Here is a 26905-nt window from a genome sequence, read left to right as displayed (position 1 = left end):
ATGTATATACATACACACACAAATATATGTATATATATTTTCTTTTAAATATATTCTATCATCGTAGAGAATCATATGAACAGTTGCAGTTGTACATTCGAAGTAACTTTTTCGTTAATTCAACAAGGGATTTAAGGAACATTATTGGTTTATACATGTTGGGATTTTGGAACGTAATTATGTATAATTTTCTGTATATTAAAATCTGGAACGTTGATCGATCGATATTTCTTTTCTGTACAAAAAGAAAACTAAGGGAAATAAGTAACAGTGACGCAGCATACGTCACTTATAAATTTGTATTGCTCCTACTGAATGTTCTATAAAATCGATAGATAATGTTCAAGAGCAATCCATAGCATTTATACATGCATATATATATATGTATATATATATATATACATATAAATATCTAAATTGTTTCATAAAAGGAGAACTACAAACACTGTTTGTGCTATGCATCAGATTTGTTAATCATTAAAAGTAAACTTTTGTATGCATATGTTGTGATATAGTTTTGATACGTGTTCATTTTTCCTTTAGATACTTTTCTATGTACAGGGTGAGTCCGAAGAAACAGAACAGCTAAATATCTCCGTTACTTTTCGTTGTACAAAAAAACTTCTTAGGACAAAGTTACACTGTTTGAAGGGCTACATGTAACGGTGTAAGGGAAAAGATTCTCGAGGTAATTTTTTAATGAGATTTCGAGGTCATTGATATTTTTTTTAATGAAATGAGGTACTTTTTAATACATCAATCCATGCAGCTGGACATTCGTTATAAAAAAGTACTAACCTATGTATGCCGAAAAGTTAGTAGTTCACGAGATATTTCGATTTAAATAACCCTAAAACATCATTACTGTCGTACTAGGACGTTTCACAATTAAGTAAACGCTAACATCAATTTCAACTTGAATTTCAATATCAACTCTTCAACTTCATTTTCAACTTCAATTTTTCAATTTCAACTTTAATTTCAACTCTTCCATTTCAACTTCAATTTCTACTCTTCCATTTCAACTTAATTTTTCAATTTCAATTCGTTAATTTCAAATCTACAATTTCATTTTCAACGTCAATTTTTCAATTTCAACTCTTCAATTTACACCAGCAAGGAAACGCTAACGTCTTAGTACGACAGTAATGGTTTTAGAGTTATTTAATTCGAAATATCTCGTGAACTACTAACTTTTCTACATACATAGGTTAGAACTTTTTTATAACAAATGTCCAGCTGCATCGATTGATGTATTAAAAATACCTAATTCCATTAAAAAAAATATCTATGACCTTGAAAATTTTTTCCCTTCCACCGTTACATGTGGCCCTTCGAACAGTGTAACTTTGTCCTAAGAAGTTTTTTTGTACAACGAAAAGTAACGGAGATATTTAGCTGTTCTGTTTCTTCGGACTCACCCTGTATATACATACGTAGGAGAACAAATTCGAAACCGGCTGGTGTCTGATGCTGGACATTGCTACTCTTTGTTATCAACTAATGCTTAAATAAACACATTTCAGAATACAAATGTACCGTTTGCGTATGTATATATTATTTTGCACGAGTAATAATGCACTGAAATTGTAAATACTGCGTTTTGAATGGCAAGCATCAGGCGCGGGCGTGCGTTCTGATTAAACTACGAGAGAGAGAGAGAGAGAGAGAGAGAGAGAGAGAGAGAGAAAAAGGCTACGTGAAACTAGAAATTTTCAGATGTCATTTCTATCTTGTTTTACTTGTCACGCGAAAAAAAACATAGCAAGCCAGATCGATCATCATTTGTCGGTGAACATCAGTCAATTGACAAAATGGTTCATTGAACCGTCATACTGCTTCGAACATATAAAAATGTTTATTTACTTTGTGGCTTTAATACTTACGCCACTTATTATTTTTGGACTAGTGCACGCCAGATGCTTGTAAGTGAATTCATAATTTTTGAATGACTTTCTGACAAAATCTCCGAAGATTTATCTACATACGTTATTGTGTTTTACCTCAGGAATAACTGGCTAAGATCAAAAGCTCGAAATTCTTTGACCATATGCAGCGGTCTGATTCGTAGACCTCGGATGGAGACATTGACAATCAATGAAGATACTGAGAACGTTTGCGCGCCCGAGAGATTTTTCGATACAGCAGAAGAGGTAGCAGAGTCTGAGACGCAGCCGGCACCGAGATCGTTGTTCGATAGTAAAGAAGAGTCGCGGACTGATTTTCTGACAGGGATTCCGGAGACCGAAGGGAAATTGAATAATCTAAACCCTCCTACGTATTCCTTTGAGAATGTACTTCCAGAAGCCAGAGAAAGAGACTTTGAACTGTCTGGTAAAACAAATGTCAAATTTCTATCATTGGCTAAATTAAACATTTTCTTGAGAAGCACGATCGTTGAAGCTTTCTTGCAGGTGAAAATATAGAAAATATATATTTTGCTCTATTGTAGGAACACGAGCGAAAAAGGACAATTTAATCGAATCTCTGAAAAGTACGATCGAAAAGAGCACGAATCCATCGGGACGATTAAATACTGCCCAAATATACAATTTAATTCTGGAAGAAACTATCAAAGAGAACGTAGCCAGACAGAAATTGTTGGAAACTGAGAGAAGAAGGGTTAACAATATAACAGCGCCGTTAAACATGTAAAGAAATGACGCCTTTACATTAACTCTTTAAATCAGGGGTTGACAAAGTTTTTTTGGAAAGGGCCAGATCGTGAATTTTTTGGGCACGTCATTTTTAATTAAAAAAACAGGTTCTACATTTTTTTGAACCTCGCGGGCCGGGTTAGAAACAGGCGGCGGGCCGTAATTTGCCGACTCCTGCTCTAAATCGCGAACAAACTATTCTATTTGTCTGTTATTAAATTGCAGAACAGAAGAAGCCCCTTCGTCATCGGAAAATGTGTCGGAACACGACGGTGAAAGCAGTGAGAATCTACAGAGGTCTAACATTTAAATAATAAAATGTAATAACAATCTCTCGGATAAATAAAATTTCATTGTACTGATAACTGAAGCCATTTGGTGTGCATTAGATAACACGTGTTATCCAATAAGTTTGTTCTTTTACTAGTTACATCGGATTTTAGCAATATTTGTCGAGTAAAACGATTACAACTGTACGAATACTAACCCTCAGATTTCGCTACCGGTACTTATCGATAGTAAAAGTAAATCATCGATAGTTTTCGATGGTGAGAACTATCGATAACCATCAATATCGGTAGTACTTCGATAGTTCTCCACCACGTTTGAACGTAGCAAATGATTCTTGCTGGAATTTGTATTTTGCATTTGAATAAAAATGTTTTCCTATTGAAATTTTAGAACGTACTTTACGTAGTATCGAACGGCAGTTTTTTATTCGTAAATATATTTAAAAGGCAAACGTATGCGTAGCATTGTACCTATGATAAGCAATGATGATTGTTTATAACTAGAAGCAGAGAGGATAGAGGATGTTTATATTGGGATAAGTATCCTCTCTAAAAGAAGTGCACAGAAGTATATGAGCACATAAGAGCGATTGTGCGACAATAACACTTGAATTTGATTGAGTTTAAATCCTTGTAAGAAAGCTTGACACTTTCAAACTGATAATATACGTTTGTATTTACATTATAATCATTTATTTGCAGGGTATGACATTATCGAGATCATATTCCGTTCTCCGGATAACCTCTAAACGGATTAGTGAAATTCCAAATCTTTTGTTTTACAATGCTTGGACTAGTTCCAATTCTTGTAGAAATTTCACAACTAAATCCGATGAAGAGAAAGTGTCTAATCAAATCCTCGATGAGTGTGACTCGCTAAAAAATGTCACACCTAATTGCACGAGAGGTTATGCCGACGTTTCGAAAAGTGAAAGTTCTGGAACTAATAGCGTAAGTAGCAAATCCAATGAAAATGTAACAGAAACAGAGACACCGACAAAATCAGATCTGACTCGCTTGATATTAGACGAATATGATTGTGATTTTACGAATGAAAATGTATCGAGAATATTGGATGAACATTATACAAAACAAAATAGCACATTACCATTTCAACGTGATAGAGATTTTAAGCACAAAAACGCTAATATATCTGAAGCCTCGAATAGATATAATTCGAAACTAGCTACTACGATATTAAACAAATATAATTATCGTTCCAACAACGCATCGAGAAATGTAAATAAAAATGTAGCAGAATCTTTGAATAATTCCAATTTGGAAAAGACTATTACGCTACTAGACAGACCTAGCGATCTTGACTTGAACAATGCTATGAAAGATTTAGACAAGGAGCTACCAGGACCACTGGATAAGTGCAACGAAGATCTGTCTTATATAGGACCTTACACGAATGCAACTTTCAATTTTGCAAAATTTGCAGACGACTCGTTTACCATTCAGCAGTTGGTAAAATTGGGTGTGGAATTATATAAATTAGAGAAAGACCGAGAAGTAGTTGAAATGTTTCTCAGCCTTGACTTTGACAAGGATATAAAACCATATATAACATTCTTGAAAGATTGCGGCGTACAACCGGAAAACCTTGGCAGATTTATCACAAAGAATCCAAAAATTTTCAAAGAGGACATGGACGATCTTCGCACAAGAATCAGATATTTAATGGCTCACAATTTTACTCCTGCGATGATACAAAACATTGTAAACAGCAATCCTTTGTGGTTGTCGTTTAAAACGCAAGAGATAGATAAAAGATTAGCTCATTTTCAGGGGACTTTCAAATTAAACGGCTACAAGATAAGAAATCTAACGACAAAGTGTCCCAAGCTTATAACATACAGTATGATGCATATCAGGGAAAGTACTTTCTGCGTGAAAGAGGAAATGGGTTTCAATTTAGAGGAAATGAGTAGTATCCTGCTGGCAACACCACGTGTTTGGATGCAAAGTAAGAATTAACATGTAACGTGTACAAGGTAACAAACATTATTCTTAGGAATATTTTTAAAGAAGTTGTTATTCTGATTGCAGGTAGATCAAGAGTATTGGCCTCCTTCGATTACATTCACAACCAGATGAATATACCGCATAATTTGCTATGCACGCAATCGCAGGGTTTAACTTGTAGAAAAAGTAGGCTCCACCAAAGACATCAGTTTTTAGTAGAATTAAAGAGGAATCAGTACGACCCTACAAAACCTCTGTATATTCCGTTAACGTCCGTAATTTCTGGCACCGATATCGAGTTTTGCAAAAATGTAGCGAAAGCCTCCATCGATACGTACAATCTGTTTTTAAAAACTCTTTAATCTAAGTAAACACGACGTTCGTTAGCAGGTAATCTTTATTGTATATATACTTAAATATTAAATCTTCTTACGTATGTCTACAGATCTTTATGTACAGTTATATTTATATATATATACATTTCACAGAGAAATGTTTAAGCCATGTTTCAAACATTATCTTACAATTAGTCAAAGTGAAAAAAATGGGTAAATGCATCGAGTCACGTTTTATCGGCCGTTCTTGCGCGTATGTATAACGCCGTTTGTTTTCCATAATACTTTTCAACGTTTGTCCATTGAAATAACTTCTGCCGGGGATAAATCACCAGTTTGGAGCGTAATCCAAAAATTGTGCAACGCCTACCGGCTCGGTGATTTCACTTCCCCACATAAGCCTCGTAGGACGCTGCACAGAGATCTTTTCCCCAAAACTGGTGTCTGCTTTCCGTTGCGTGTGGGCCTGCGATGCGGCAATTGTCATTGAGTCGAGCACGGCGAAATCCTTAAAGAATCCTTAGGGCCATGCATGCCAATAAGTATCTCAAAAATGACAGTGTCCCGCTCGAGCATAGCACAGACCCAAACACGACATGTAGACAATTCGAGACAACTTTAATTGTACTTTCCCAGCTCTATCTTTTTTTGTATTGCTTTAACGGAGTGGTAGAGCAACGCGTCGACTAATCCAGCAACGGTGAATACACCGCCAATGATCGCGCATGTATTCGTTGCAAAATGACCGAAAGATTTCGCTTTCTCCGTATACTTTACCATAAGCGGACTGAGTTCGTAGCTAAAGAATATCCCAGGCATTCCGGACTCACTAAACACCGATACCTTTCGGACGTGTCGTGTCACTGAGAACTGATTCGTTAGCAAAGTCGAACCATTCGCTCGAACATAGGTCGTCGGCACAATTTTTATGTAATAATAAAACATCATCGCCCCTGCAAAATGAAACGAAAAAACAATAGAAAGTTAACATAGAGATTCAATTAAAACGGCACGTATAATTGCGTATGAGAAACGAGCTTCGTGTTTTACGTGTCCAAATTGAAAGTACAAAAGCATTTAATAAATCGTTGACGCGTGGATCGACAATTCGAATAACCCGCCAGCGATAAAAGTGTATCGGACACCGGGAACGGAAGTAGCGAAAGCAGTCGTTGTCGCATACACCGGATAATACTAACATGGCGGCTGCCTTTCCACACGATCTCTTTGGTGAAATGTGTTAAAAAAGAAACTTCCTCGAAAGATCACTAAATTATACATTCGAAAGAAGTACGGAGAAACGTAAGCGCAATTCAAGATTTTTCGGTGGACGCTTAAACCGTGAGTGCAATGCATTGATAATAAGTTCATTCAATTTCCAAGTAAATCAAATTTCTATCGAAAGTGTACAAATATTTTAATCAATCCGTCTTTTTCCTCTTCGGAGAAGAAAATATGCCGGACGAGCACTGTATTAAGTAGCATGTCGAAATTAGAATTGTTGGATGTTGATTAATTTCGTAGTATGTACACGAAATAGGTTATGAGAGCCGTACATCATCATGTAAATTGTATTCGTAGAGCGAAATGCCAGTCGTACCGGGAGGAGTCTATCAACAAACTCCTTCATGTTGGGATAGAATGAAAATGGGTTTTATGATCGGATTTTGCGTCGGCATGGCCTCAGGTGCTCTATTCGGGGGATTCTCTGCGCTTAGGTATACATTTTAGCGATCTAATGCGAACCAATTTCTGGGATAACCTGGTCTAGAAAGGTAATGGAACGTTTATTATCAGGTATGGATTAAGAGGAAGGGACCTAATAAACAACGTTGGGAAAGTGATGCTTCAAGGCGGCGGAACTTTCGGTACATTTATGGCCATAGGGACTGGGATACGATGCTAGCATTCAAGAACTGTTACATTTATACCTTAGGACATAGAGGATTGTAGCGAGAGACCACTTTGTTCATTTCTTAATAAAAGATTTCTAAGGAGCAAGGCATACCTTCCGTCGCAACTACAGTGGTATGGTCCATGGGGTTCGTCTTTCCTGGGATGTTTAGTCCGAAGCTTAAGTGACGAATTTTGTGGGTCATGTTAAACTGAGCCGATGTGTACGGTTGGGCATCGTGCACTGTAAATCATTATTATTGCATTGCTACCATGTAGTAGATGTTGGAAAACACCATTAAAAAAAAAAGAAGAAAACATTAATTTGGAGAAAAGGAGATGTTGTGCATTTAATTTACCGTGTACATGATTAACAGAAAAGCTATCGCCGGGTGCAATGTGGAAGCTTCCTCCCACTCTATTCACCTCCATGTATCCGTAGAACTGACATCCTTGGGTAAATGTGTTTTTAAACTTCTCTATTGACTTGTCGTTTTGACATTGCTTTATGTCTCCTGGATCAGGAGGCGCCCATTTCTTCTGTCTGTAGGCTTCTCTTACATCCTCGCAAGTGTTACAACACCTGTACGGTCGATTCGATTAATTATATCAACGCTTGTCTATAGCACTTACCAATTAATTGTTTATATACTGTACTCGATACTCGCGCTGGCGGCTCCGTAACAGTCCCCGCATGTTTTAGGGGTACTACTTTCCTCTGTCTACGAAAATATGATTTTTTTCACAAATTTTTAAAATAGAATAATCTAAGCATATAATTTGATTACCTTTATTGTAGTTTTACTAAGCGCTTTTGTATCTGTAATATCTATAATAAAACGAGTTATATGATTATCATATAATATATCAAACATATTCGTTATTTAATTAGACCAGTGCTCGGAATTATTAACTCGCGACATTATTTAAACGTAAATTTCCCATTTTTATTTTCCAGAGATGTTCGACATTATCGTGCGACATAGTGGATAGGCCTACAGGGAATACCACTGACATTTTTTTGTCTTTTCGTTAATAAAACATGGACCTTAGTGCCAAAGCCTAAAGGTAAAAATATTGTAAATGTAATATTGACTGCAAATGGGTATTTGCAAATAAAAAATGATGAATTTGGAAACCCAGTAAAATATAAAGCTCGTCTAGTTGCAAAAGGGTTTAGCCAAAAATATTTAGTAGATTATATAACGAAACTTTTGCACCGCTTGCAAGGATCTCTAGTTTCAGATTCATAATTGCTTATGCGAATCAATTTAAAAACTGCATTCCTAAATAGTAGGTTAAAGGAGGAAATCTACATGAAGGAACCCGAGGAATTGAAAGTGAAAAAGATTAGGTTTGTAGATTGAATAAATCCTTGTATGATCTAAAACAAGCAGCAAGATGCTGGTTCTAAGAATTCGAAAAGGGTGCGAGATGCGCCTTCTCATTTCTCGATAATGCAAAGATGGAGTTTTTCAGTAGTCAAAAGCTCTAGATGAAAGATCAGTCTAGACCGCAATCGATCTTGGAAGTCCTATTTTTACGTTTACGAGGCGTAATTTGCATTATTCGGTAGCATGTAGCTGTCGCAGCTTTTTGCTTCCGAATAATGCAAATTAAGCCTCGTAAAAACGTAAAAATAGGACTTTTGAGGGCGATCGCGGCCTAGGTTGATCTTTTATCTAATGCTTTTGACTATCTTTGCCTTCTTCGCATTATCGAGAAATGAAGAAGCGCATCCTGCACCCTTGCAATCCTGGAAACGATAGTCTACCCCCTTAAAGAGAGAGGTTTTGAAAATTCCCTGATACCGCCTTAGCAATAGTATCTCATAGGTGATGTGGAAATCTATTGATACGAGTGTCACCCTAATTCGCCATGAATACCAGCCGTCGCGAGTCTATAATTCGAGGCACTGAATTAGACCATAAGCCTGTTTTCACGTTAACGATTGCATGTACCTGTCTTCTCTGGATTCTCTATAGGTTTCCCATTCAAGTCTAACCGTCTTTTGAATATGTTGTGTTCTATCTGCAAGTGTTGTTCGCCAGTAGTATCCATAGCATCTATAGACAACACTAAGAGATACACATTTTAAGTGTATTTGTTACTATTGTCCGCGAGAAAAAATTCTATTGAAAAAGAAAAACGTTTACTCACAATCGCAAGATATTGTAGGAACTACTATGTCCAAATTGATTCTCAATTTGGAACCCCTCGAGGTATCCACAAACAATTCTTCGCTAAGGGTCGGCGTGAGATAATAATTGACTTCAGAAAAAAACAACATTCCCATTATAATGGTACTGATGATGGTCACTGAAAACAAACACCAGTGCACACGGTTAGTACGTAGGTTATAAACTTTATTTACCATTGAACAAATGTAAATAATAAAGATGGAAAGAACCGAAACATCAATAGGCTGTATTAGATAAAAGCTAATACATCGGTGAACAATTAAAGTTGAGAGGAAGATTCATTTTTAGGGCGAAAGTATATGAAAAGATCGCAGATTTACACGGAAAAGCCGAATTTAAGGTTAGTTCGATACGGTAACGGTAACGTATTATATTCCATGTAACGATCGACTTTAAAATAGAAGAATGAAAATGATCCAATGTATTTCTAGCGGTAAACATTGGATACGGTAAAAAAAGCTTGATCTTGACAGACAATACTGGTAGAAATTTTGACAAGTGTTTAGACTTTACCGATGGCACCACTGAAAGTTCGCACAAGAATATCTGCTTCATCGCGCACCTTCGGATGCACATCCAATTGTCGCAATATCTGCATCCTCGACGGCTAATTAAAACCGTCTACACGGATGAAAAACCGCGATAAAAGCTACGGACAGCGGGCAGGTTTTCCCGCAACTGCAACCTGCAATACACTGCAATAGCAACAAATAGCAACACAGCAATCGTAACATTCGCAACTGACAACGTGACAACACGACAGTCCTGGAAACGTGGCAAACGGCAGAAAATCATTGGCTTGCCCAGGCTTGCCCAGTGCATCAACTGCTTCCGGTTACCAATCACAGTCTTCGAATGGGTTTGGTTATGTTTACAGTTTACACCTTAGGCCACGGTGCATTATACAGGTGTGCCGACTTCCCTCAAAAAACTTGAGGCAGATGAGTCGTAATTCTCTGGCCGCCGCCAGACGGCGCATGGTCCCAGACACTGTACATGTGCGAATGAGACAATACACACAATCACACTCATTCGCACACGTACGGTACCTGGAACCATGCGCCGTCTGGCGGCGGCCAGAGAATTACGACTTATCTGCCTCCAAATTTCAGCATTACAGAGATGCTAAGTCGGCACACCTGTATAATGCACCGTGCCTTAGGCCTTAGACTGGCCTTAGACCATATATACTTATATAGTATAGACCCGGCCTTAGATAACATGCCGTGTTCCAAGATTACATCGTCCACCAGATGATGGTTGTGGGCAAACTGCTACAGTCTGTTGAGAAGTACCAAAACGGGAAAGGGGAGTCGTCACCGTATTTCATTCTATATATAAATATTTATGGCAACTGTAACTATAATATATATTTTATTTTATCACCTGTTAATTTTTACTGTATCATATATATTTTATTTTATTACTCGTTCATTTTAACTGTATAATATATATTTTTTTATTAGTCGTTCATTTATACTTTACTCTTATTATTCTAAATAGTGCTATAACTCATCGTGGTACTTCTCAACAGACTATAGCACTTTGCCCACAACCGTCATCTGGTAGACGATGTAATCTTGGAGCAAGGCATGTTATCTGAAGCCGGGTCTGTAAGAACCTATAAACCGTATGTTTCAGGGAGACAGCAGTAAACGATTCATTAAAATTCACCGTTTATCGTACGAGCTGTCTATCAACGTAAAAATGTTTTTGTAATTCGTAATGTTCTTGTCGACAGGGGCAAACATCGACGGAATTGGCAACCCTCTAGCGGAGACCAGAATATTTTTTCATAAGGTCGATTTCCAACAAGGCTCCGCTCATTGTACATCGTTCACCGTGGATTGTCTCGATGCGTATAGTTTATGAGAGACACACACAAATAATCGGTGCGTCAAGCGATTATCGATAGAATAAATCAGTGTTTCGGCTGTGAATAAAGTTTTGTTGTCGGAGTCCGTTTGTTAACGTGTCGATTTTCTTTGTCGATTTAATTAGCGGCCGTGATCCCTGTCCGCATCGCGATCATGTATAGTAGAATCATCAGCGCGAGATTGGTGGAGCATCGTACGAACCTAGTAACGGTGTAATTTAGAAATGGAAAATTAAATTAAAGCTGAACAGAGTGGACAAATGATTTTTGTACACCGTTAGGCTCGTGATCAACGATCAAAACGGGTGGCTGTTGTCGCGAGTCTCGAACATACAGCGATACCGTTTTTGAACGCAGAGCTCAGCATGGTGATACGGTAAATAACGCATCGTTTCCGAATACCTAGGTTAATTAATGTTGCTTACGCATCGCGACTCCTCCGCAATGTTTTCTGCGCTTTCGATCGTATCACAAGTTTTTCCGTCTAGCCGGTCAATTTTCCGATCATTTTCGGTTCACTGATCAACTATATGGGTGCGTGTATGCACGCGCGCGCGCATTTCTGTGTATATTCGACTGATTATGTATATATGTGTATTGTATATATATCGGTATATCAGTTACCAATATTTGTATATATACATATCGTTTAAATATCAGTCTCAAACATGTTCATTATCATCTAGATCAGAAATAGAATCATATCAGAATCCGTAATTGAAAGATATTCTATTTTGTTCGAATGTATGTAAATTATTGTTAATACTAATAATACATAATACTAAAGCAATCAATCAGACAGAATTACGAGAGTGCATTCGTGGAAGTATCGAACAATTTGTATCATAGTATGTGCATGGGTAAATTAATTTGTTTAATCATTTTCAGCCAAGAACACCTTTACAATTTTGGCAATTGTAAGACAGGGAATTTGGTATAGGTTGCTTTGACTTATCCGGTAGTTCTAGCATTCATTTTCTTTCATTTAGTCGCAACAATGTTATTATCATTATCATCGGTGCATTCTAATTAGTCGAACCAAATGTTTTCTTGCGAATTATAGACCTCCTTACTAATGTACAGAAACAAAAGTATCTATGTATTTTCTGTTGATTAATATTTACAATCAATTAATATCTTCCTGACTGTAAGAAAATACATTTTTCATTTGGCTTAGTGCATGTATCGATAAAGTTACTCCTATTTTACTCGCTTCTCTATGTAACTGTTTACAAAGTGTTTCAATTATACGAATCAATAAGGATGTCTCTGTGTATAATGGAATAAACAAATGATCTTGCGTATCCCTTGTTTAATAAGTAAAATACACCATTCAGAGTTCAATTAACAAGCAATAAATGTTCTTCTTGTTTTATACAAAAAAAATGTTTTATACGTATCGCTGTGATAAATATGTTGGAAGTATTTAGATTCGAGTTTCACAACAAGCATTGCAGGAAGTTGTGCAATTAAAAAACAAAGGATACGATTGCATAAAGAAACATCGTCGAAAAGATTTTTGCATACATCACAGTTGTTGTGTAGTTATTTTCGAAGTAATCTTTACCTTGTAAACCATGATATGATAAATCGGTGCAGTATTTTGATAAGAACAAATATCTGGATAAGATAATGAATCAGCTTTTCGATCAATGTAACTATACTACTCGACGTAACACCGTGTTGAATATGTTTACGAATTTCATGAAATTTCATTGCAATTTCATGGGGAGCGAACAAATGATACAATTATTCTTGTTCGTTGCATTAGCATTGTTACGATGCCGGCTGTGCCTCCGATCGTGTTCGTACATATGTACATTAACGGTATATAGGAACAGACAGTTAATTTTGAAAAGTTAATATCAACATGTGATTTTATATCCGTACACGAACATGTGAAAACGATTTTATCGCGTATCGTCTACGAATAATCGAATTACGAATATGTCTCGGTGCTTCATTAATTAGCTGGCTAATACGTTGCCTTTTGTCTTCATCTAGAAACATAAAAATAGGAACACATCAAAACATACAATAGTTTAGACATGATCGTTACAGTGAATGTTTCTTATTACAGATTGTAATTACCAATTTGCAGCTTCCCGCGTTGCACTTGCTCGTGTTTGCTCAGCCGCGTGAAGATACTAAACACTGTCTGTCCTTATGAGTATCTTTTGAAGTACCGTGGAAGTAGTAATCAGTAAATTTTACTCGAAGGAGGATGCCAGTAACTAAACGTATTCCATGCCCCTCGCGGTAAGTAAGTGGTTTACGCATTACAATACTATAGGCCGAATCCGAAGAGATATCAGCGTAGATAGATGGCTTAGCTTTACATACTATATTACACACTTGAAACATTTTGTTCGAGAAGAATGTAGAAGAAACAGTGGACATCATTTTGTTTTATTTAATGCGTCTAGAGTTATCTTTCACACGAATCGCAGAACAGTTTACCACATTTTTCTATTTTTATCGTGTAACAACATATATTTTCTGGCTTACGAGAACTATGTTACTGACATCCACCTTCTTAGTTCAGATAAGTAGGGCGATTTACCTAACAGCTTTCGATCTAACTTTGTCTCATGGTGTGTACGATGGATATACAGGTATAAAAGGTATTCCTAATGTTTTTTCGAGTAACTCAAAATTCAAAGAAATGCAAATCTAGATACTTCCACTACAAATATGTAGGAGAATTATCGTGAAATTCCTTTTTACTTTCGCGAATGAATACAGAACGATTCTACGGGAGAGTAGACAGCAAATATTTAGATAAGGAATACACATATAAAACGAGGCTAATTTTGATATTTGAGTCAGAGCGACATAGATTCTTGCATATACATCTATGTATATGTATATAGTACCCTTGTGTTTTTTCAGATCCGACGGTGGTAGCAGTGAAAGCCCATTACTTGTGGAAGAAGGAGAAACAGTTGGTGCCCCTCATAGTCCACGCAGTAAACATAATCATAGTCATTCACATGCTAATCCTCATAGGTCACACAGTTATCGCCATGAGAAACCGAAGCAGCTAGTAAAATACGGAGAATTAGTTATTCTAGGGTAAGGAACATTTCTAATGTTATAATAGATAATAGATTCCTGTATAAATAAGAAGCAACGAATTGGTTGGGTGTTTCGTAGATACAATGGGTTCCTCCCACCAGGGGATAGAGGAAGACGAAGAAGTAAGTTCGTCTTATTTAGGAGGCCTGCGCCGAACGGCGTGAAGCGCAGCAAACATTATATCGTGAAAACGCCTCACAGTTCACAAGCTATTCTCAACACGAAACAACACTCGATTTCTTACACGTTATCCCGAACACAAGCAGTTATCGTCGAGTATACCGAGGACGATGGGACCGATATGTTTCAGGTGAGCATGCGATTGAATATTCCTCAAGCTATTCAAGTATATTTGCTTCGCTTCTCATTTGTAAATTATAGGTCGGTCGTTCCTCCGAATCTCCGATTGATTTCGTAGTTATGGACACATGTGCGGGAGGCAGCGATGGCTCGAACGAAGGACGCGTAGCTCAGAGCACAATCAGTAGGTTCGCTTGTCGAATTCTAGCCGATCGAGCAGATCCTAGAATCGCGAGAATATACGCGGCAGGATTTGATAGTTCAAGGAATATCTTTTTAGGGGTTAGTGTTGTGTGTCCTTGTTATGCTAATAATTGGCCACTCGTTCCCCGATCGTTGTACAGGCTGGTAATGAAAAAAAACCGTACGCTTCACTGCAGGAAAAAGCGACCAAATGGCAAGAAAATCGTGAGATTGACGGACTGACCACGAATGGCGTGTTGATTATGCACCCACGAGGACAATTTTGCGGTGGTGAGGCGCAATGTGGTTTCTGGAGGGAGGTCAGTGTAGGCGGTGGAGTTTTCTCGCTAAGGGAGAGCCGAAGCGCCCAGCAGAAAGGAAACGTTGTGGAGGATGAAAACAATATTTTGCAAGACGGAACGCTTATCGATCTGTGCGGAGCTACACTGCTTTGGAGATCGGCTGAAGGTCTCGCCAAGTCACCGGTAATGATACAAGGCGCTTCGAATATTCAAAATTGGACTACAGTAAAGTCGCGATCTAGCTCCCTAAGGATCTCCACGATCGCTGTCCCTTTGCCTACCCCTCAAACTGACTCGGTCCGTGTTTACATGCTATCCTTTTCTACGTTCGGTACCCCTACACGATCTCTGACCCTGCTCTCGACAGGCGATGGGAGCTAGATCGCGACTTTACTGTACACGATTTTCTAAAAGAATGTTCAATGATCACTGTGATCGTTGTTATAGACGAAACACGACTTGGAGGAACTAGTTGACGCCATAAACGCCGGAAGACCACAATGTCCAGTCGGTCTAAACACATTAGTGATACCGCGGAAAGCAGCTGCGGACTCGGCCCAACAACAGCCATACGTTTACTTGAAATGCGGGCATGTACAAGGCCACCATGACTGGGGCCAAGAAAAGGACAAAGCCACGAGAAGATGTCCGATGTGTTTAGTAGCTGGATCGGTAGTGAAACTTTCTATGGGAATAGAACCTGCATTTTACGTTGATTGTGGCCCACCTACTTATGCATTTAGGCCCTGTGGACATATGGCTACAGAGAAAACTGTTAAGTCAGTATATTCGTCTTGTTAACGACTTTGACTTGCTTAAACAATTCGGATCAGAGTAGATTAGGTATTATCTTTTCTGTCGTTACAGGTATTGGGAAAAAGTAGCGATACCACATGGTACAAACGGTTATATCGCAATTTGTCCGTTTTGCGCAGTCCCTCTCGAAGGAACCCCAGGATACGTGAAACTCATTTTCCAAGATAATGTAGATTGAGGTTCATTTACCATACGGTCGTGAGTATTTGTAGAGATCATTAACTTCTTATAAAGTGCAAGGATTATTAAAATTAATGAAATGTAAATAATCTTAATACAAGTATATAAACAAACTTCTGTTTCTCTTCCTTGATATCGAATTTAAGCTAAATTTTGTATGTACAAATAGCTCCACGGTAATTATTAAGTAAATGGCTCTTGAAATAAATATCCCTTCTTATACAGTATTATTCATATAGATAACTATATTACTTTTCTTAACGCACTGACGGATTACTAGTTTAAGTTAAAAATGTACATTTCCAGAAAGAGCAGTTTTTATTTTATGCAATTATAAAAAAGATGCGTGTAGCCTCTTTTTTAATCATTAAGAACAAAAAAACATTGTTATTGTTATTTATTTTCTAATTATTCGTATCAGCCCCCGTTTCATACGTATTATTTTTGAAATAAAAAGTCCACTCAAAGACTTACTCCTTTACGGTTTCCTTTCTTTTTTTCTGTTTTTTTTTGTTTTTAATTGTTTATAACTGGTACATGCTGTGTAATAATGTGGTTCCAACAAGAATTACCGAAACGTATATATTTTCGAACATATTTTCATTTTTACGCTCGTATATAATTAATCGCATAATTTTAGTAATCATATTATAAATATGCAACATCTCCTAATTACGTGGAATTACATTTCATTCTATTCTTATGTACACGAAATAGTAACTAGATTTAAAAGTATATTGTATCAAGATCCAGTGTAGAATAAGGTTATTAATATAATGATATCTAGTAAATTCAATCCTGTTATTATGTTAACAGGAGTGTGGCTTAGTTTTACATAAAAGATATCTCGGAATATTGGTGTTTCCTTCTCTCCTCGAATAAGATGTACGGTCGACAATATTTAAAAAAGTTGAATTTACTTTAACAAACACAATCTGTCCCCGGGGAAATCAAAGCAAGCGAAGAAAAAAAAAAAAGAAGAAAGAATTAGTTGTATTCTGTGAGAGCGTGACGTTTGTTTTTACATGTACGTGTGCACGAGTAAGCACGTGTGAAATTTAATATGAAGAAGAAATGATTGAGCATAATTATATTAATGTCAATTGATTTTATCTTTTCCGATCGTTAGATCCACTACGGCGGGAACGAGATCGACGGCTACGGCTACTACTGCGTGAACGCTTAGATCTGAAACAATTCAAGCATTTGAATTTTCATTGAACGACGGCGATAAAGTTTCTTCGCGTTGACGACCATCTTCTATATCGACTCACCTTTTCCCACGGCTGCGGCTACGGGATCGTGACTTTCTCCTGTCTCTGTCTCTGCGTTCACGATCACGATCACGATCTCGTTCCCTATCACCGCGATCGCGATCTCTGTCACGATCACGTTCGCGTTCACGATCGCGATCACGGTCGCGTTCACGATGATCGCGATCACGGTCTCGATCACGCTCGCGGTCACGATCACGCTCGCGATCCTTTTCTCTGTAACCCAATCCTCCGCGTCGATCTGATCTGTCGCGATCTCTGTCACGGTCATCTCTGTCCCTGTCCCTGTCTCTTCGTCTGTCTAACAAAGACTCTCGTTTCTCTTTGCGCCTTTCCTCCACGGTTTTCTGAAGTTCTGCTAATTTCTCGCGAATCTTGATGAAACCCAAGTGGAGTTTCCCACCGAAATGGTCTGCGAGTCGTCTGTCGTTATCATGAATCCCGAGATAAGCGCTGCACACTTCGCACACTCTCAACTTTTGTTGTTGATAACTGGACGCCGGCATGCTATTGCGGTATTCTTGCTCAGCCTCGTTCTTCTTTTTTCGCAGCTCGTCTATCTCGCCCATAAGTTTCATGGACTCCTCAACGAAACCTTCTTCACCGAGCTGCTCAGCCTTGGCCAATTTTTTGCCGATTTCTTCCGCGAGAACGTGAACGTTATTCGCTTTCGCCGCGACTTCGGCGCTAAGCTCTTCTTGAGTTTCTGCCAATCGCTGTTTCGCCTGCTCTGTGCGACGATCACAGTCGGCAATGAAATTCTGTAGATGTTCCATGGCCTTAAAACGAGTACAGAAACATTTGATTAGAACGCACAAAGTCGACATTGCACTTTGGTGGTTAGGGATACTCACGTCGATGTCATAAAAGTGGTCCTTCTTCTTTTGCGCAGCCTCATAGTCTGCCCGTAGGGCCAAGTCGTGAATCTGGGGGCATTCTCCCAGGTCCATGCGCTGCGATTTACAAATCATACGTTAGGTTTGATGCGCTTTACAGCGGAGAGCCTTATTCGTTTTGTTTACATAGTCCCTCCCAAGTTGTTCTATGAAATCTTTGTTTCTTAATTCGCTCTTCATAATAGGAAACACAGTTAATGCTCGATAATTACAGAAATAATTTAAATTATGCGCAGCAACAACGACAGAAGTTAAAAACCCTAATTTTCCAGAAAAGTGTTATGATCTAAAGATATTTCTCGAATATATGAACAATACAAGTACAAATGATTGCTCTTCTGGTAGGAGCTAGAGACAATATACATAGAAATATGTACGCACTATATATGTATATATTTATATGTATACTTCGACTCTATGCACATACATGTACATTGTATGTACATATACATGTATCGACCGACATCTCAATTACTTTTGTTTTGTTTCATTCTTTTTCTTATTATTATTCTTTGGACAAAGTAAAAATGCAATTTTACAGATAAATATTTTGTTATGTTCACTTACAGAGTGGTAACACCTCTCCGCCTGACACGACAATGCGATGGCAATGAAGCTACAATCAGCACACACCTTAAGTTCATATGTTCAATGTCTATGAAACAACTTACAGCCTAATAGTTTATTATACTATTTTAGGTGGGAGTCGAATTGCCTTAAACGGATCAATTCTAGACGATTTAGAAACTGAATTCAATACGTACATCCAATGTTGAAGGAAATTTTTCTAACAGAACTGGCATGCCGTACAATTCCGCCTAATATTCTCACTGTTTTTTTCTTTTTTCTCTTTCTTTTTCTCTCTCCCCCTCTTTTTGTTTCGCTTTATTTCCCTCTTTTTGTCCGCTTCATGCCACTTCTCGAGTTTGTTCTTGGGCATGTATAATCGGTTTGCAAATTGCCAAAATAGTTTCAGAACTCTAACGGTTCTCCATGGTGGGTTGTCGAACGTGCGTTTTTCCATCATTTCTCTTTCGATAGAAAAACCAAGGTAACGCTGATTTAATCCTATGCGTCGAGTTCCGCTTCGTTTAAAATTGAAAAACTACACACCTCTTTGGGTATCTGCCTAATGTTGAACGCGCTTCAAGCAGAAAAACCGAAACCGAGGAACTGGAACGAGCCTTAAATCCGCCAGAGACTAACATAATCTCTATCAATCGTTTCTGTTACTGGGAAGAATAATATCTGCTTCGAATATTAGGTCACCGGTCTGAAAATCTTGAAATGCTATCCGCGCGCGGCACACACATCCCCTTTAAAAGACTAATCCAAGTTTCACCGGTGTGTTAATGCGTCTTGACGAAAACGATTGAACGGAATCGAAGAAATTTCCGAGACTCGAACACACAAGAATGTTCTGTTTTGTTCTTTCGTTGGCAATTCGCATGGTCTTTACTTACAGATTACTGCTTCGTTTTCCTGTACCCGTTACACATCTCATATCCCGAGGGGATGAATATATTTTCACAGATATTTTCAAACGTAAACTTGATTTCTACCTGCCGTAAACGGCATTATTAGTAAGAGGCGACAACAAGAGATATCGTCGTCTTGAATCAGCAATGGCGCTACTCACCAAGATTAATCAGGCCATTCGGGGGTCTCGGAATTATATATTCGGCGCTCAGCCTCGCCACCGTGGTTACCGGTAGAGGGGCTGAGGTGGCCGTCCGCCTTAATCTCAATCGAATTAACACCTAGTACTTGAATTATGTTAAGGTAATCAAATTGTAGAATTGTAATACGTACGTCCTCTTCGCTTTCAGTACTTACAGTAACGCGCGTGTGAGAGCGACAAGACAACACGACATATGAGCGGACAATACTCGCAACAATATTGTACAATGGATCAGATTGGAATTGCTTTTTTCCAGAGACTCTGGAAATAGAACTGTAGGTACATTGACATTAGTGAACCTGTGTATAGGTCGTTCTCGCGAGTATTTGCCAGAAGTATTTTTCGTATCATTCTTTTTTTTTCCAAAAGTTTCTTTACTTTTTTTTCTTTACGCTTGCATTTCTTTTTTAATTTCTTTCAATTAATCCAGAATACACTTTACATGGATCTTATTTGAATGTAGGTGTTGTCAATTCTAGCGTGGAAACCTACATGAAAAATGTGAAAGGGTGCTTGCTAACGTTAACTGCTTATAGTTAGGACACTTTTATTTGGTAAAACAATTACAATTTACCAAGATGAAGCATCGAAACCCAACAATACGTAGCTTCCTTATAAACTACGATATTGATTCTCTTTAACATCATTGTCTCGTTTCAATATCGTGGACAAAGATTTAGTGGACCGCGTAATAGTTCATTGTTTCGTATACGGAGGAAGAGCTATACCGAACATTAAATTGAGACTTAACAAACACCCTTTGGACCAATTCGCACAAGATGACAAAGAAATGCGCGAAGCAGTATTAATGCGAAATGTATATTCTCATTTAATTGGAGTATATTTCTATTAAAACTTTATGGTTATAATGTCTATGCTTTCCTGCGAGTATTATTCTTTCGTAATCGTACTAGGGCCGTTATTACTCAGAGAGTAGTCTAAAGTACAGCATATTCCTTAATATTGCTAGGAAAAAAGTGGAAAACATTCATAGGTTGATGCTGTAGAAAGGAGCATACGTACAGCTTGCAAGAAAACGTTTCTCAATGAACGATCGTATGAATATCTTTTTCGAAGTTGCGATTTACAATTAAACAAATCGATCTAATTCCATTTTTTTCCTCCTTGGTGAGAATCTAGGGGATGATTCCCTGTTATCATAATATGCTGCCCCGTGTTGCACTTCAACGCCTATCTAGTGGGAATTGATCGGAATCAATTCTTGAAGTACATTACGCAAACGTGATCCTATTGTATGCACATCGCAAGACTGATTCTTATTAGCTAATATCTAGTGTAATATCAGGACCTGATTAGACCGATAGACGCTCATCATAAAAAGCACTATGCACAACGTACCTTTACAAACTTGGCAATTAATTCGTTCAAGATGCTACTTTTAATACAGATAAATGTATAAAAATGTGGTTAAAACACATACTCCGCAAAAGATATAAAATTTTTGTTACACGATTCGAAAAAAGAAAACTGTGCGAAACGAACACGCTATCTATAGACGTAGTCACAGGAAAGATACGGTAATCAAGAACTCTATAAGGCTTTAAAGTAAATCTAATAAAAGTATTCGAAAGACAAGCGAATGAGTACGCTAATCGAGTTAAAGCATTCGAATTGTCTAACCAAACAGGAAAATAGAAAAACAACAACAAACGAGACGTCCGATTGATTTTTGCGCGTTAATGCGAAGAAATATAAAAAATTTATAAAAAATGTTCTACGATAGCGCATAGTGCCAATGGTATATCACTCGTATTCCAATATGTGTTAATATCGAATTACACTCACCGTCGACGACAAGATTTCATGTGGACAGCACGCCAACAAAAAACTCTTGCAGACCTTTGGATCGGAGTACTTCACTTGAAATTTGTTATTTTCACCTGAAAACGTAGAATACGCGTTAACAACAATCCTACATAATTTGGATATGCATTGCGTGTATTGACGAAGGTGTAGGCCACCATCTTGTATTTTTGTGGTAGATTTTAGACGACTGTAAATAATAGTATTGCGTGGAATCACTTGATTCTCCTCGCGAACGAATAATACGTACCATTTCGTCCTGTGCCCATTAATTGATCAAGCATAGCTCGCATTTGATCGTGAGCCGTCATTTTTTCGAGAAAGTGCAACAATTTCGATGCACTGTCAAAAATGGGGGAGAGCAATCAGCCACGCCGCCAGCCTTCGAGTTTCGAGTTATCACCCGACTCGTATTTATCGATCAGAGTATCGTCGGACCGTCGGACCGTCGGACCACGTCGGACACTGATCGTGTGCGCAGTGCGCACTGCTCCGTTTGGTCAGGAAAACACCGGAAAACTTTAGAGCTGTGGTAACGCTGCGACCAATCGCGATACAGATTTAGTGCACATGTGTCGACTCGACAATCATTGGCTGATCCTGCTGTCAGGAATTTCATGTATTATAGACTCGGCTTCAGATAACCTGCCGTGTTCCAAGATTACTTCGTCCACCAGGTGATGGATGTGGGCAAAGTGCAATTTTCTGTTGAGAAGTCGCAGTGCCACGAAGCTAAAGTGTATATACCTTGATATACCTAGAGAGGAAAGGGGAATCGTCGCCGTATCTACTTCTGTGTAAATATTTATGGAAACTGAACTGTAATATATATTTGATTTTATTACTCGTTCATTTTTACTTTACTCTTATTATTTTAAACAGTGCTAACTCAATTTGTCAATTATACATAATACGGAAAAAGTTAAATTTTAATGTAGACGTTGATAATATGAAATCTGTATTTATATATTTCCTCACAACTTGCTTTATTAAAAAAAAAAGAATAGTAAAAACAATACATATGCGATATTAAGTATAAAATACTTATACTTGTGAAAAGATATGCGCAGGTATATTCGTACATATCACGGTTTTGTCGTTCCTTATACATTCTTTGTGCAACGAGTCTGCAATTTATTTGCAAACAAAAAAAAGGTCCTTTTCACAATCTCGTATTTATTGTTTCTTAAACCGCTAGGCTGAACGGATACATTTTCTTTGTCATTCTCAACGAATTATTGTCAATTTAGTAATATATATTATATTGCTAAAATAAATAAAGATGTTATAACAACTTTCAGCACTCGAAACTAGCAAACATAAGAACAATTTTTTTTTGGAATGAGCTGGTCTATTGTGTAAAATTACCTATATTTTCTTATTTTGGTTTCTCTATTCCACTGTGATCACTTCACAATACATCGATGTACTATCTAAAAAGGTAGAAGGAGCTTTTCTAACTTTTTTACATAATATATTAAGTATCTTATTCGGCGGGTGACTTTTGATAAGATTGTTTAAATAATTCGTTTTATTTCCTTCTTTATCAAAACAAAGATTATGCAGTTTTTTAAAAGTAGGGCAAATATTAAGTCCTACTCTATCTAATGTCTTAGATAAATTTTTTGGTGTAAAGAGTTCTTTCTCAGCTAAGAAGTGATTTAAATAATTTTCTTTATTAAAACAAGATGTATAAAAATTTACTAGATTAGAAGAGGCATTGTTTCCTGACATGGACAATATTTTCGATAAATTACTCGATGTAAAACCTGCCCTATAAAAATTAACTAAAAGCTGTGTTTTATTTCCTGCCTCGTCAAAACAAATATTATGAAAATCTTTTAAAGAAGAATAAATATTAGCCCTTGCTCCATGTAATATACTACATAAATTACTCGGACTAAAACTTTCTTCGTTATCTAAGAAATGGTACAAATATTTTTTTGTTTCTCCTATAAAACAAAAATCGTGGAATTCTTCTAAACTATCTGCTGCTCCACTCAATATATTGCACACATCACCCGGCCTAAAACCTGCATCATAGAAGTCATTTAAAAGCTCTGTTCTTTCACCTTTGTCATTGAAACAAACACTATGCAATTTTCTTAAAGTAGAAGCAGCACGAACTCCTGTTCCACATAACATACAGGATAAATTACCTGGCTCGAAACCTGCCTTACAGAAATCATCTAAAAGTCTTGTTCTATTCCCTTTGTTGTTAAAACAGACAGTATGCAATTTTTCAAATGCGTATCGAGCATTAGTACCGGTTCCACTTAATATACCTGACAAGTTATGTATTGTAAAACTGTTTTCCGTAACGAAATGCTTTAAATGCCGTTTTCGATTTCCTTGCTCATCAAAAAAGGTACTATATAGGACTCTAAAAGCTTTTACAGCATTAGATCCTGCTCCGTGTAAAATACTGGATATATTACTCAGATTTATTTCTTCTTTTTCTAGAGTTTTTAAATACTGTACTTTCTCTCCTTCTGCATCAAACCAAAGATCATATAAATCCTCAAAAGCTTTGACAGCCTTAACTCCTGCTCCGCTTAAAATACTGGAAACAATAGGTAGATTTATCCCTTCTTTTTCTAGAGTTTTTAAATATTGCGTTTTTCCTTGCTCATCAAACCAAAGATCATGTAAGTCTTTAAAAGTTTTTGCAGCATTAGCCCCTGCCCCACTTAAAATACTGGACATATTAGCTAAAATTATTCCTTCTTCTTCTAGAGTTTTTAGATATTGTGTTTTCTTTCCTCGCCGATCAAACCAAAGATCATATATGTCTTTAAATGCTTTTACAGCTTTAGTTCCTGCTCCATTTAAAATACTGGATATGCTAGTCAGACTTATTTTTTCTTCTCTTAGGGTTACTAAATATTGCGTTTTATTTCCTCGCTCATCAAACCAAAGATCATACAAGTCTTTAAAAGTTTTTGCAGCATTAGCCCCTGCCGCACTTAAAATGCTAGACATATTAGCTAGAACTATTCCTTCTTTTTCTAGAGCTTTTAAATATTGTGTTTTCTTTCCTCGCTCGTCAAACCAAAGATCATACAAGTCTTTAAATGCTTTTACAGCATTAGCTCCTGCTCCATTTAAAATACTGGATATGCTAGTTAGACTTATTTTTTCTTCTCTCAGGGTTACTAAATATTGCGTTTTGTTTCCTTGCTCGTCAAACCAAAGATCAGATAAGTCTTTCAAAGCTTTTGCAGCTTTAGCTCCTGCTCTGCTTAATATACTAGACACATTAGGTAGATTTATCCCTTCTTTTTCTAGAGTTTTTAAATATTGCGTTTTATTTCCTTGCTGATCAAACCAAAGGTCATATAAATCTTTAAAAGCTTTTGCAGCCTTAGCTCCTGCTCCGCTTATCATACTGGATATATTACATAGATTTATTCCTTCATTTTCTAGAGTTTTTAAATAATGTGTTTTCTTCCCTTGCTGATCAAACCAAAGGTTATATAAGCCTTTGAATGCTTCAGGAGCTTTAGCTCCTGCTCTACTTAAAATACTGGACATGTTAGCCAGATTTACCTCTTCTTTTTCTAGAGTTTTTAAATATTGTGTTTTCTCCGCATGCTCGTCAAACCAAAGATTATATAAATCTATAAAAGCAACTTTAGCCTTAGCTTCTGCTCCATGTAAAATACTGGATATATTAGATAGATTCATTTCTTCTCTTTCTAGAGTTTTTAAATATCGTGTTTTCTCTCCTTTTTCATCGAACCAAAGGTCATATAAGTCTTTAAAAGCTTCAGGAGCTTTAGCTCCCGTTCTAGTTAATATACTGGACATATTGGCTAGACTTATCTCTTTGTTTTCTAGAGTTTTCAAATATTGTGTTTTCTTTCCTTGCTGATCAAACCAAAGGTTATATAAACCTTTAAAAGCTTCAGGAGCTTTGGCTCCTGCTCTACTTAAAATACCCGACATATTAGTTAAATTTACTTCTTCTCTTTTCAGAACCTCTAGACATTTTCTTCCTTCTTCTTCGATCAAAAAATCCAAGAGTCGATTAAATCTAGGTGTTCCTTCTCTACCAGCAACAACTCTAGCAAATTTAGCTTCTTCAATGTGCATCCTCTTCGATACTATGGTACCTTCGTCTGTAACAGAATGCTTCCGTTTTCTAAAGGTAGGACGAGCTTCAGAATTTTCCTTAGCTGAACTCCTTGAACGAGTACTTTGTTCGGATGGGGTAGTTCTAGCATCTCGTAATGGTTTCGGAGGCTCTTTGCCAAACATAAGAAACACTCCTTGGGGTAAACTCGTCATCATTATCACTGATTACCACTGTCTTATTATTGCTCACTGATGTATACACTATGAACTGGTGATTGGAGACGCTTGAAACGATTTTGAAGAAGGCTTTGGCATGATGCGCCACTACAACAATGCTGCGATACGGTGCAACATTTCACGCGCATGCGCGGCCAAAACAGTAACGTATCTGTATTAGGCAGAGCCCTGAGGCAGTTAATATATTGGCGGGAATGTACCGAAACAATCTGTACCGGACCAAAAGACTTCAGGACGTGTCCTACGAGTTACAAAATATACACCAATACACATGTTATACATTCATTTTTCAGAATCTAATCATACCAATTTTCTAAAATTTTACGGGGTGCTCAAGATACCCCATTTTATCGAGAATCTTACTGTAGCGAGGTTGAAATCGCCGCGCATGCGCGTGAAATCTGCAGCAATATCTCTACTCTGGTTGGTGGCGTGGCAATATGAGGCAAAGCGATGAGCTTCGCGGGTGATTGCGGGGCGAAAAGGAGTACATAGACTGACTTGTGGTGGCGCATCATGTCAAAGCCTTCTTCAAATCGGCTTCAAGCAGCTCCAATTCATAGTATTCATTTTAGACTGTCTTAGACCATATAGTCTAACGTTTTCATAGTAAAATCATAGTAAAATAGCGGTACTTTCCCGCCAATATACACAACCGCTCGAAAATATCCGGACACTTGCGAAATGTGTAATAGCAAACGCATAAAACATAGTTATTAAAATCGATCTTTATTACTTTCTTATGGAATATATAACATTGTTCTGTTTTTTTTTATTACTTTGCTTTTTCATCGAGATTCGAGGGTCGCCTTCAATGTTTTCAATGGAAATGGAATG

The 26905-nt window shown here is 37.4% G+C and overlaps 7 protein-coding genes across 21 annotated transcripts; 4 read left to right on the top strand and 3 right to left on the bottom strand.

The window, feature by feature from the left end:
- The first annotated feature begins 461 nt into the window (after positions 1-461).
- Positions 462-3022, top strand: LOC143214531 (uncharacterized). The gene is made up of 4 exons (XM_076435723.1): positions 462-1925; positions 2009-2334; positions 2453-2651; positions 2883-3022. The coding sequence occupies exons 1-4, from the start codon at positions 1720-1722 to the stop codon at positions 2965-2967; spliced, it is 816 nt and encodes a 271-aa protein (XP_076291838.1). The 5' UTR covers positions 462-1719; the 3' UTR covers positions 2968-3022.
- On the top strand, positions 2658-5416 carry Mterf3 (mitochondrial transcription termination factor 3). 3 transcript variants are annotated; one of them, XM_076435712.1, is made up of 4 exons: positions 3167-3580; positions 3650-4669; positions 4739-4916; positions 5000-5416. In XM_076435712.1, the coding sequence occupies exons 2-4, from the start codon at positions 3653-3655 to the stop codon at positions 5275-5277; spliced, it is 1473 nt and encodes a 490-aa protein (XP_076291827.1). In that variant the 5' UTR covers positions 3167-3580; positions 3650-3652; the 3' UTR covers positions 5278-5416. The 3 variants fall into 3 exon arrangements, with proteins under 3 accessions (XP_076291826.1, XP_076291827.1, XP_076291824.1); XM_076435711.1 differs by lacking the exon at positions 3167-3580 and adding an exon at positions 2658-2977 and having other exon boundaries at positions 3650-4916; XM_076435709.1 differs by having other exon boundaries at positions 3650-4916.
- Positions 5295-10183, bottom strand: LOC143214529 (endoplasmic reticulum-Golgi intermediate compartment protein 3). 2 transcript variants are annotated; one of them, XM_076435721.1, is made up of 8 exons: positions 9858-10183; positions 9304-9462; positions 9105-9221; positions 7932-7972; positions 7801-7865; positions 7503-7726; positions 7259-7387; positions 5295-6203 (listed from the first exon to the last, which is right to left on the bottom strand). In XM_076435721.1, exons 1-8 carry the CDS (start codon positions 9940-9942, stop codon positions 5869-5871), a joined length of 1155 nt encoding a protein of 384 aa, XP_076291836.1. In that variant the 5' UTR covers positions 9943-10183; the 3' UTR covers positions 5295-5868. The 2 variants fall into 2 exon arrangements, with proteins under 2 accessions (XP_076291836.1, XP_076291835.1); XM_076435720.1 differs by lacking the exon at positions 9858-10183 and adding an exon at positions 9665-9848.
- LOC143214535 (reactive oxygen species modulator 1) lies at positions 6435-7481 on the top strand. Its single transcript, XM_076435727.1, has 3 exons — positions 6435-6591; positions 6832-6968; positions 7048-7481. The coding sequence occupies exons 2-3, from the start codon at positions 6838-6840 to the stop codon at positions 7154-7156; spliced, it is 240 nt and encodes a 79-aa protein (XP_076291842.1). The 5' UTR covers positions 6435-6591; positions 6832-6837; the 3' UTR covers positions 7157-7481.
- Positions 10184-11176: 993 nt separating the features above from the next.
- On the top strand, positions 11177-16192 carry Pli (E3 ubiquitin-protein ligase pellino). Of its 3 annotated transcripts, none has more exons than XM_076435930.1 (8): positions 11177-11596; positions 13322-13479; positions 14113-14295; positions 14377-14608; positions 14680-14880; positions 14979-15266; positions 15531-15862; positions 15951-16192. In XM_076435930.1, the coding sequence occupies exons 2-8, from the start codon at positions 13445-13447 to the stop codon at positions 16075-16077; spliced, it is 1398 nt and encodes a 465-aa protein (XP_076292045.1). In that variant the 5' UTR covers positions 11177-11596; positions 13322-13444; the 3' UTR covers positions 16078-16192. The 3 variants fall into 3 exon arrangements, with proteins under 3 accessions (XP_076292045.1, XP_076292044.1, XP_076292046.1); XM_076435929.1 differs by having other exon boundaries at positions 13301-13479; XM_076435931.1 differs by lacking the exon at positions 13322-13479 and having other exon boundaries at positions 11178-11596.
- A 354-nt stretch (positions 16193-16546) lies between these two features.
- On the bottom strand, positions 16547-22212 carry LOC143214640 (putative RNA-binding protein Alsin2). Of its 10 annotated transcripts, none has more exons than XM_076435936.1 (9): positions 22005-22050; positions 21737-21831; positions 20086-20203; positions 19889-20015; positions 19014-19811; positions 18817-18882; positions 18208-18306; positions 17354-18132; positions 16547-17267 (listed from the first exon to the last, which is right to left on the bottom strand). In XM_076435936.1, the coding sequence occupies exons 5-9, from the start codon at positions 19050-19052 to the stop codon at positions 17189-17191; spliced, it is 1062 nt and encodes a 353-aa protein (XP_076292051.1). In that variant the 5' UTR covers positions 19053-19811; positions 19889-20015; positions 20086-20203; positions 21737-21831; positions 22005-22050; the 3' UTR covers positions 16547-17188. The 10 variants fall into 10 exon arrangements, with proteins under 10 accessions (XP_076292051.1, XP_076292052.1, XP_076292048.1 ...); XM_076435937.1 differs by having other exon boundaries at positions 19014-19807; XM_076435933.1 differs by having other exon boundaries at positions 19014-19280; positions 19363-20203.
- Positions 22003-26571, bottom strand: LOC143214636 (uncharacterized). Its single transcript, XM_076435923.1, has 2 exons — positions 23123-26571; positions 22003-23021 (listed from the first exon to the last, which is right to left on the bottom strand). The coding sequence occupies exon 1, from the start codon at positions 26045-26047 to the stop codon at positions 23147-23149; it is 2901 nt and encodes a 966-aa protein (XP_076292038.1). The 5' UTR covers positions 26048-26571; the 3' UTR covers positions 22003-23021; positions 23123-23146.
- Between the last annotated feature and the right edge of the window lie 334 nt (positions 26572-26905).

The sequence above is a fragment of the Lasioglossum baleicum genome, chromosome 12 (genome assembly GCF_051020765.1).
Source record: "Lasioglossum baleicum chromosome 12, iyLasBale1, whole genome shotgun sequence".
Taxonomy (NCBI): domain Eukaryota; kingdom Metazoa; phylum Arthropoda; class Insecta; order Hymenoptera; family Halictidae; genus Lasioglossum; species Lasioglossum baleicum.
The sequence above is the reverse complement of the archived record's forward strand: the minus strand, read 5'-3'. Positions and strand labels throughout refer to the sequence as shown.

What these genes read in the sequence shown, in the direction of transcription:
- LOC143214531 (XM_076435723.1), top strand. Translation starts at nt 1,720, where the DNA reads ATGTCATTTCTATCTTGTTTTACTTGTCACGCGAAAAAAAACATAGCA. An exon ending in AAGAGACTTTGAACTGTCTG is followed by an intron (nt 2,335 to 2,452) that starts GTAAAACAAATG and finishes GCTCTATTGTAG; the next exon opens with GAACACGAGCGAAAAAGGAC. An exon ending in ATAACAGCGCCGTTAAACAT is followed by an intron (nt 2,652 to 2,882) that starts GTAAAGAAATGA and finishes ATTAAATTGCAG; the next exon opens with AACAGAAGAAGCCCCTTCGT.
- Mterf3 (XM_076435711.1), top strand. Translation starts at nt 3,653, where the DNA reads ATGACATTATCGAGATCATATTCCGTTCTCCGGATAACCTCTAAACGG. An exon ending in ACCACGTGTTTGGATGCAAA is followed by an intron (nt 4,917 to 4,999) that starts GTAAGAATTAAC and finishes TTCTGATTGCAG; the next exon opens with GTAGATCAAGAGTATTGGCC.
- LOC143214535 (XM_076435727.1), top strand. Translation starts at nt 6,838, where the DNA reads ATGCCAGTCGTACCGGGAGGAGTCTATCAACAAACTCCTTCATGTTGG. An exon ending in GGGGGATTCTCTGCGCTTAG is followed by an intron (nt 6,969 to 7,047) that starts GTATACATTTTA and finishes GTTTATTATCAG; the next exon opens with GTATGGATTAAGAGGAAGGG.
- LOC143214529 (XM_076435720.1), bottom strand. Translation starts at nt 9,785, where the DNA reads ATGTTTACCGCTAGAAATACATTGGATCATTTTCATTCTTCTATTTTA. An exon ending in TTAGTAAAACTACAATAAAG is followed by an intron (nt 7,866 to 7,931) that starts GTAATCAAATTA and finishes ATATTTTCGTAG; the next exon opens with ACAGAGGAAAGTAGTACCCC. An exon ending in GCCGCCAGCGCGAGTATCGA is followed by an intron (nt 7,727 to 7,800) that starts GTACAGTATATA and finishes TCGACCGTACAG; the next exon opens with GTGTTGTAACACTTGCGAGG.
- Pli (XM_076435930.1), top strand. Translation starts at nt 13,445, where the DNA reads ATGCCAGTAACTAAACGTATTCCATGCCCCTCGCG. An exon ending in GGAGAATTAGTTATTCTAGG is followed by an intron (nt 14,296 to 14,376) that starts GTAAGGAACATT and finishes GGTGTTTCGTAG; the next exon opens with ATACAATGGGTTCCTCCCAC. An exon ending in ATGGGACCGATATGTTTCAG is followed by an intron (nt 14,609 to 14,679) that starts GTGAGCATGCGA and finishes TGTAAATTATAG; the next exon opens with GTCGGTCGTTCCTCCGAATC.
- LOC143214640 (XM_076435932.1), bottom strand. Translation starts at nt 22,065, where the DNA reads ATGACGGCTCACGATCAAATGCGAGCTATGCTTGATCAATTAATGGGC. An exon ending in ACCACTTTTATGACATCGAC is followed by an intron (nt 18,133 to 18,207) that starts GTGAGTATCCCT and finishes ACTCGTTTTAAG; the next exon opens with GCCATGGAACATCTACAGAA. An exon ending in AGCCGCAGCCGTGGGAAAAG is followed by an intron (nt 17,268 to 17,353) that starts GTGAGTCGATAT and finishes GAATTGTTTCAG; the next exon opens with ATCTAAGCGTTCACGCAGTA.
- LOC143214636 (XM_076435923.1), bottom strand. Translation starts at nt 26,047, where the DNA reads ATGATGACGAGTTTACCCCAAGGAGTGTTTCTTATGTTTGGCAAAGAG.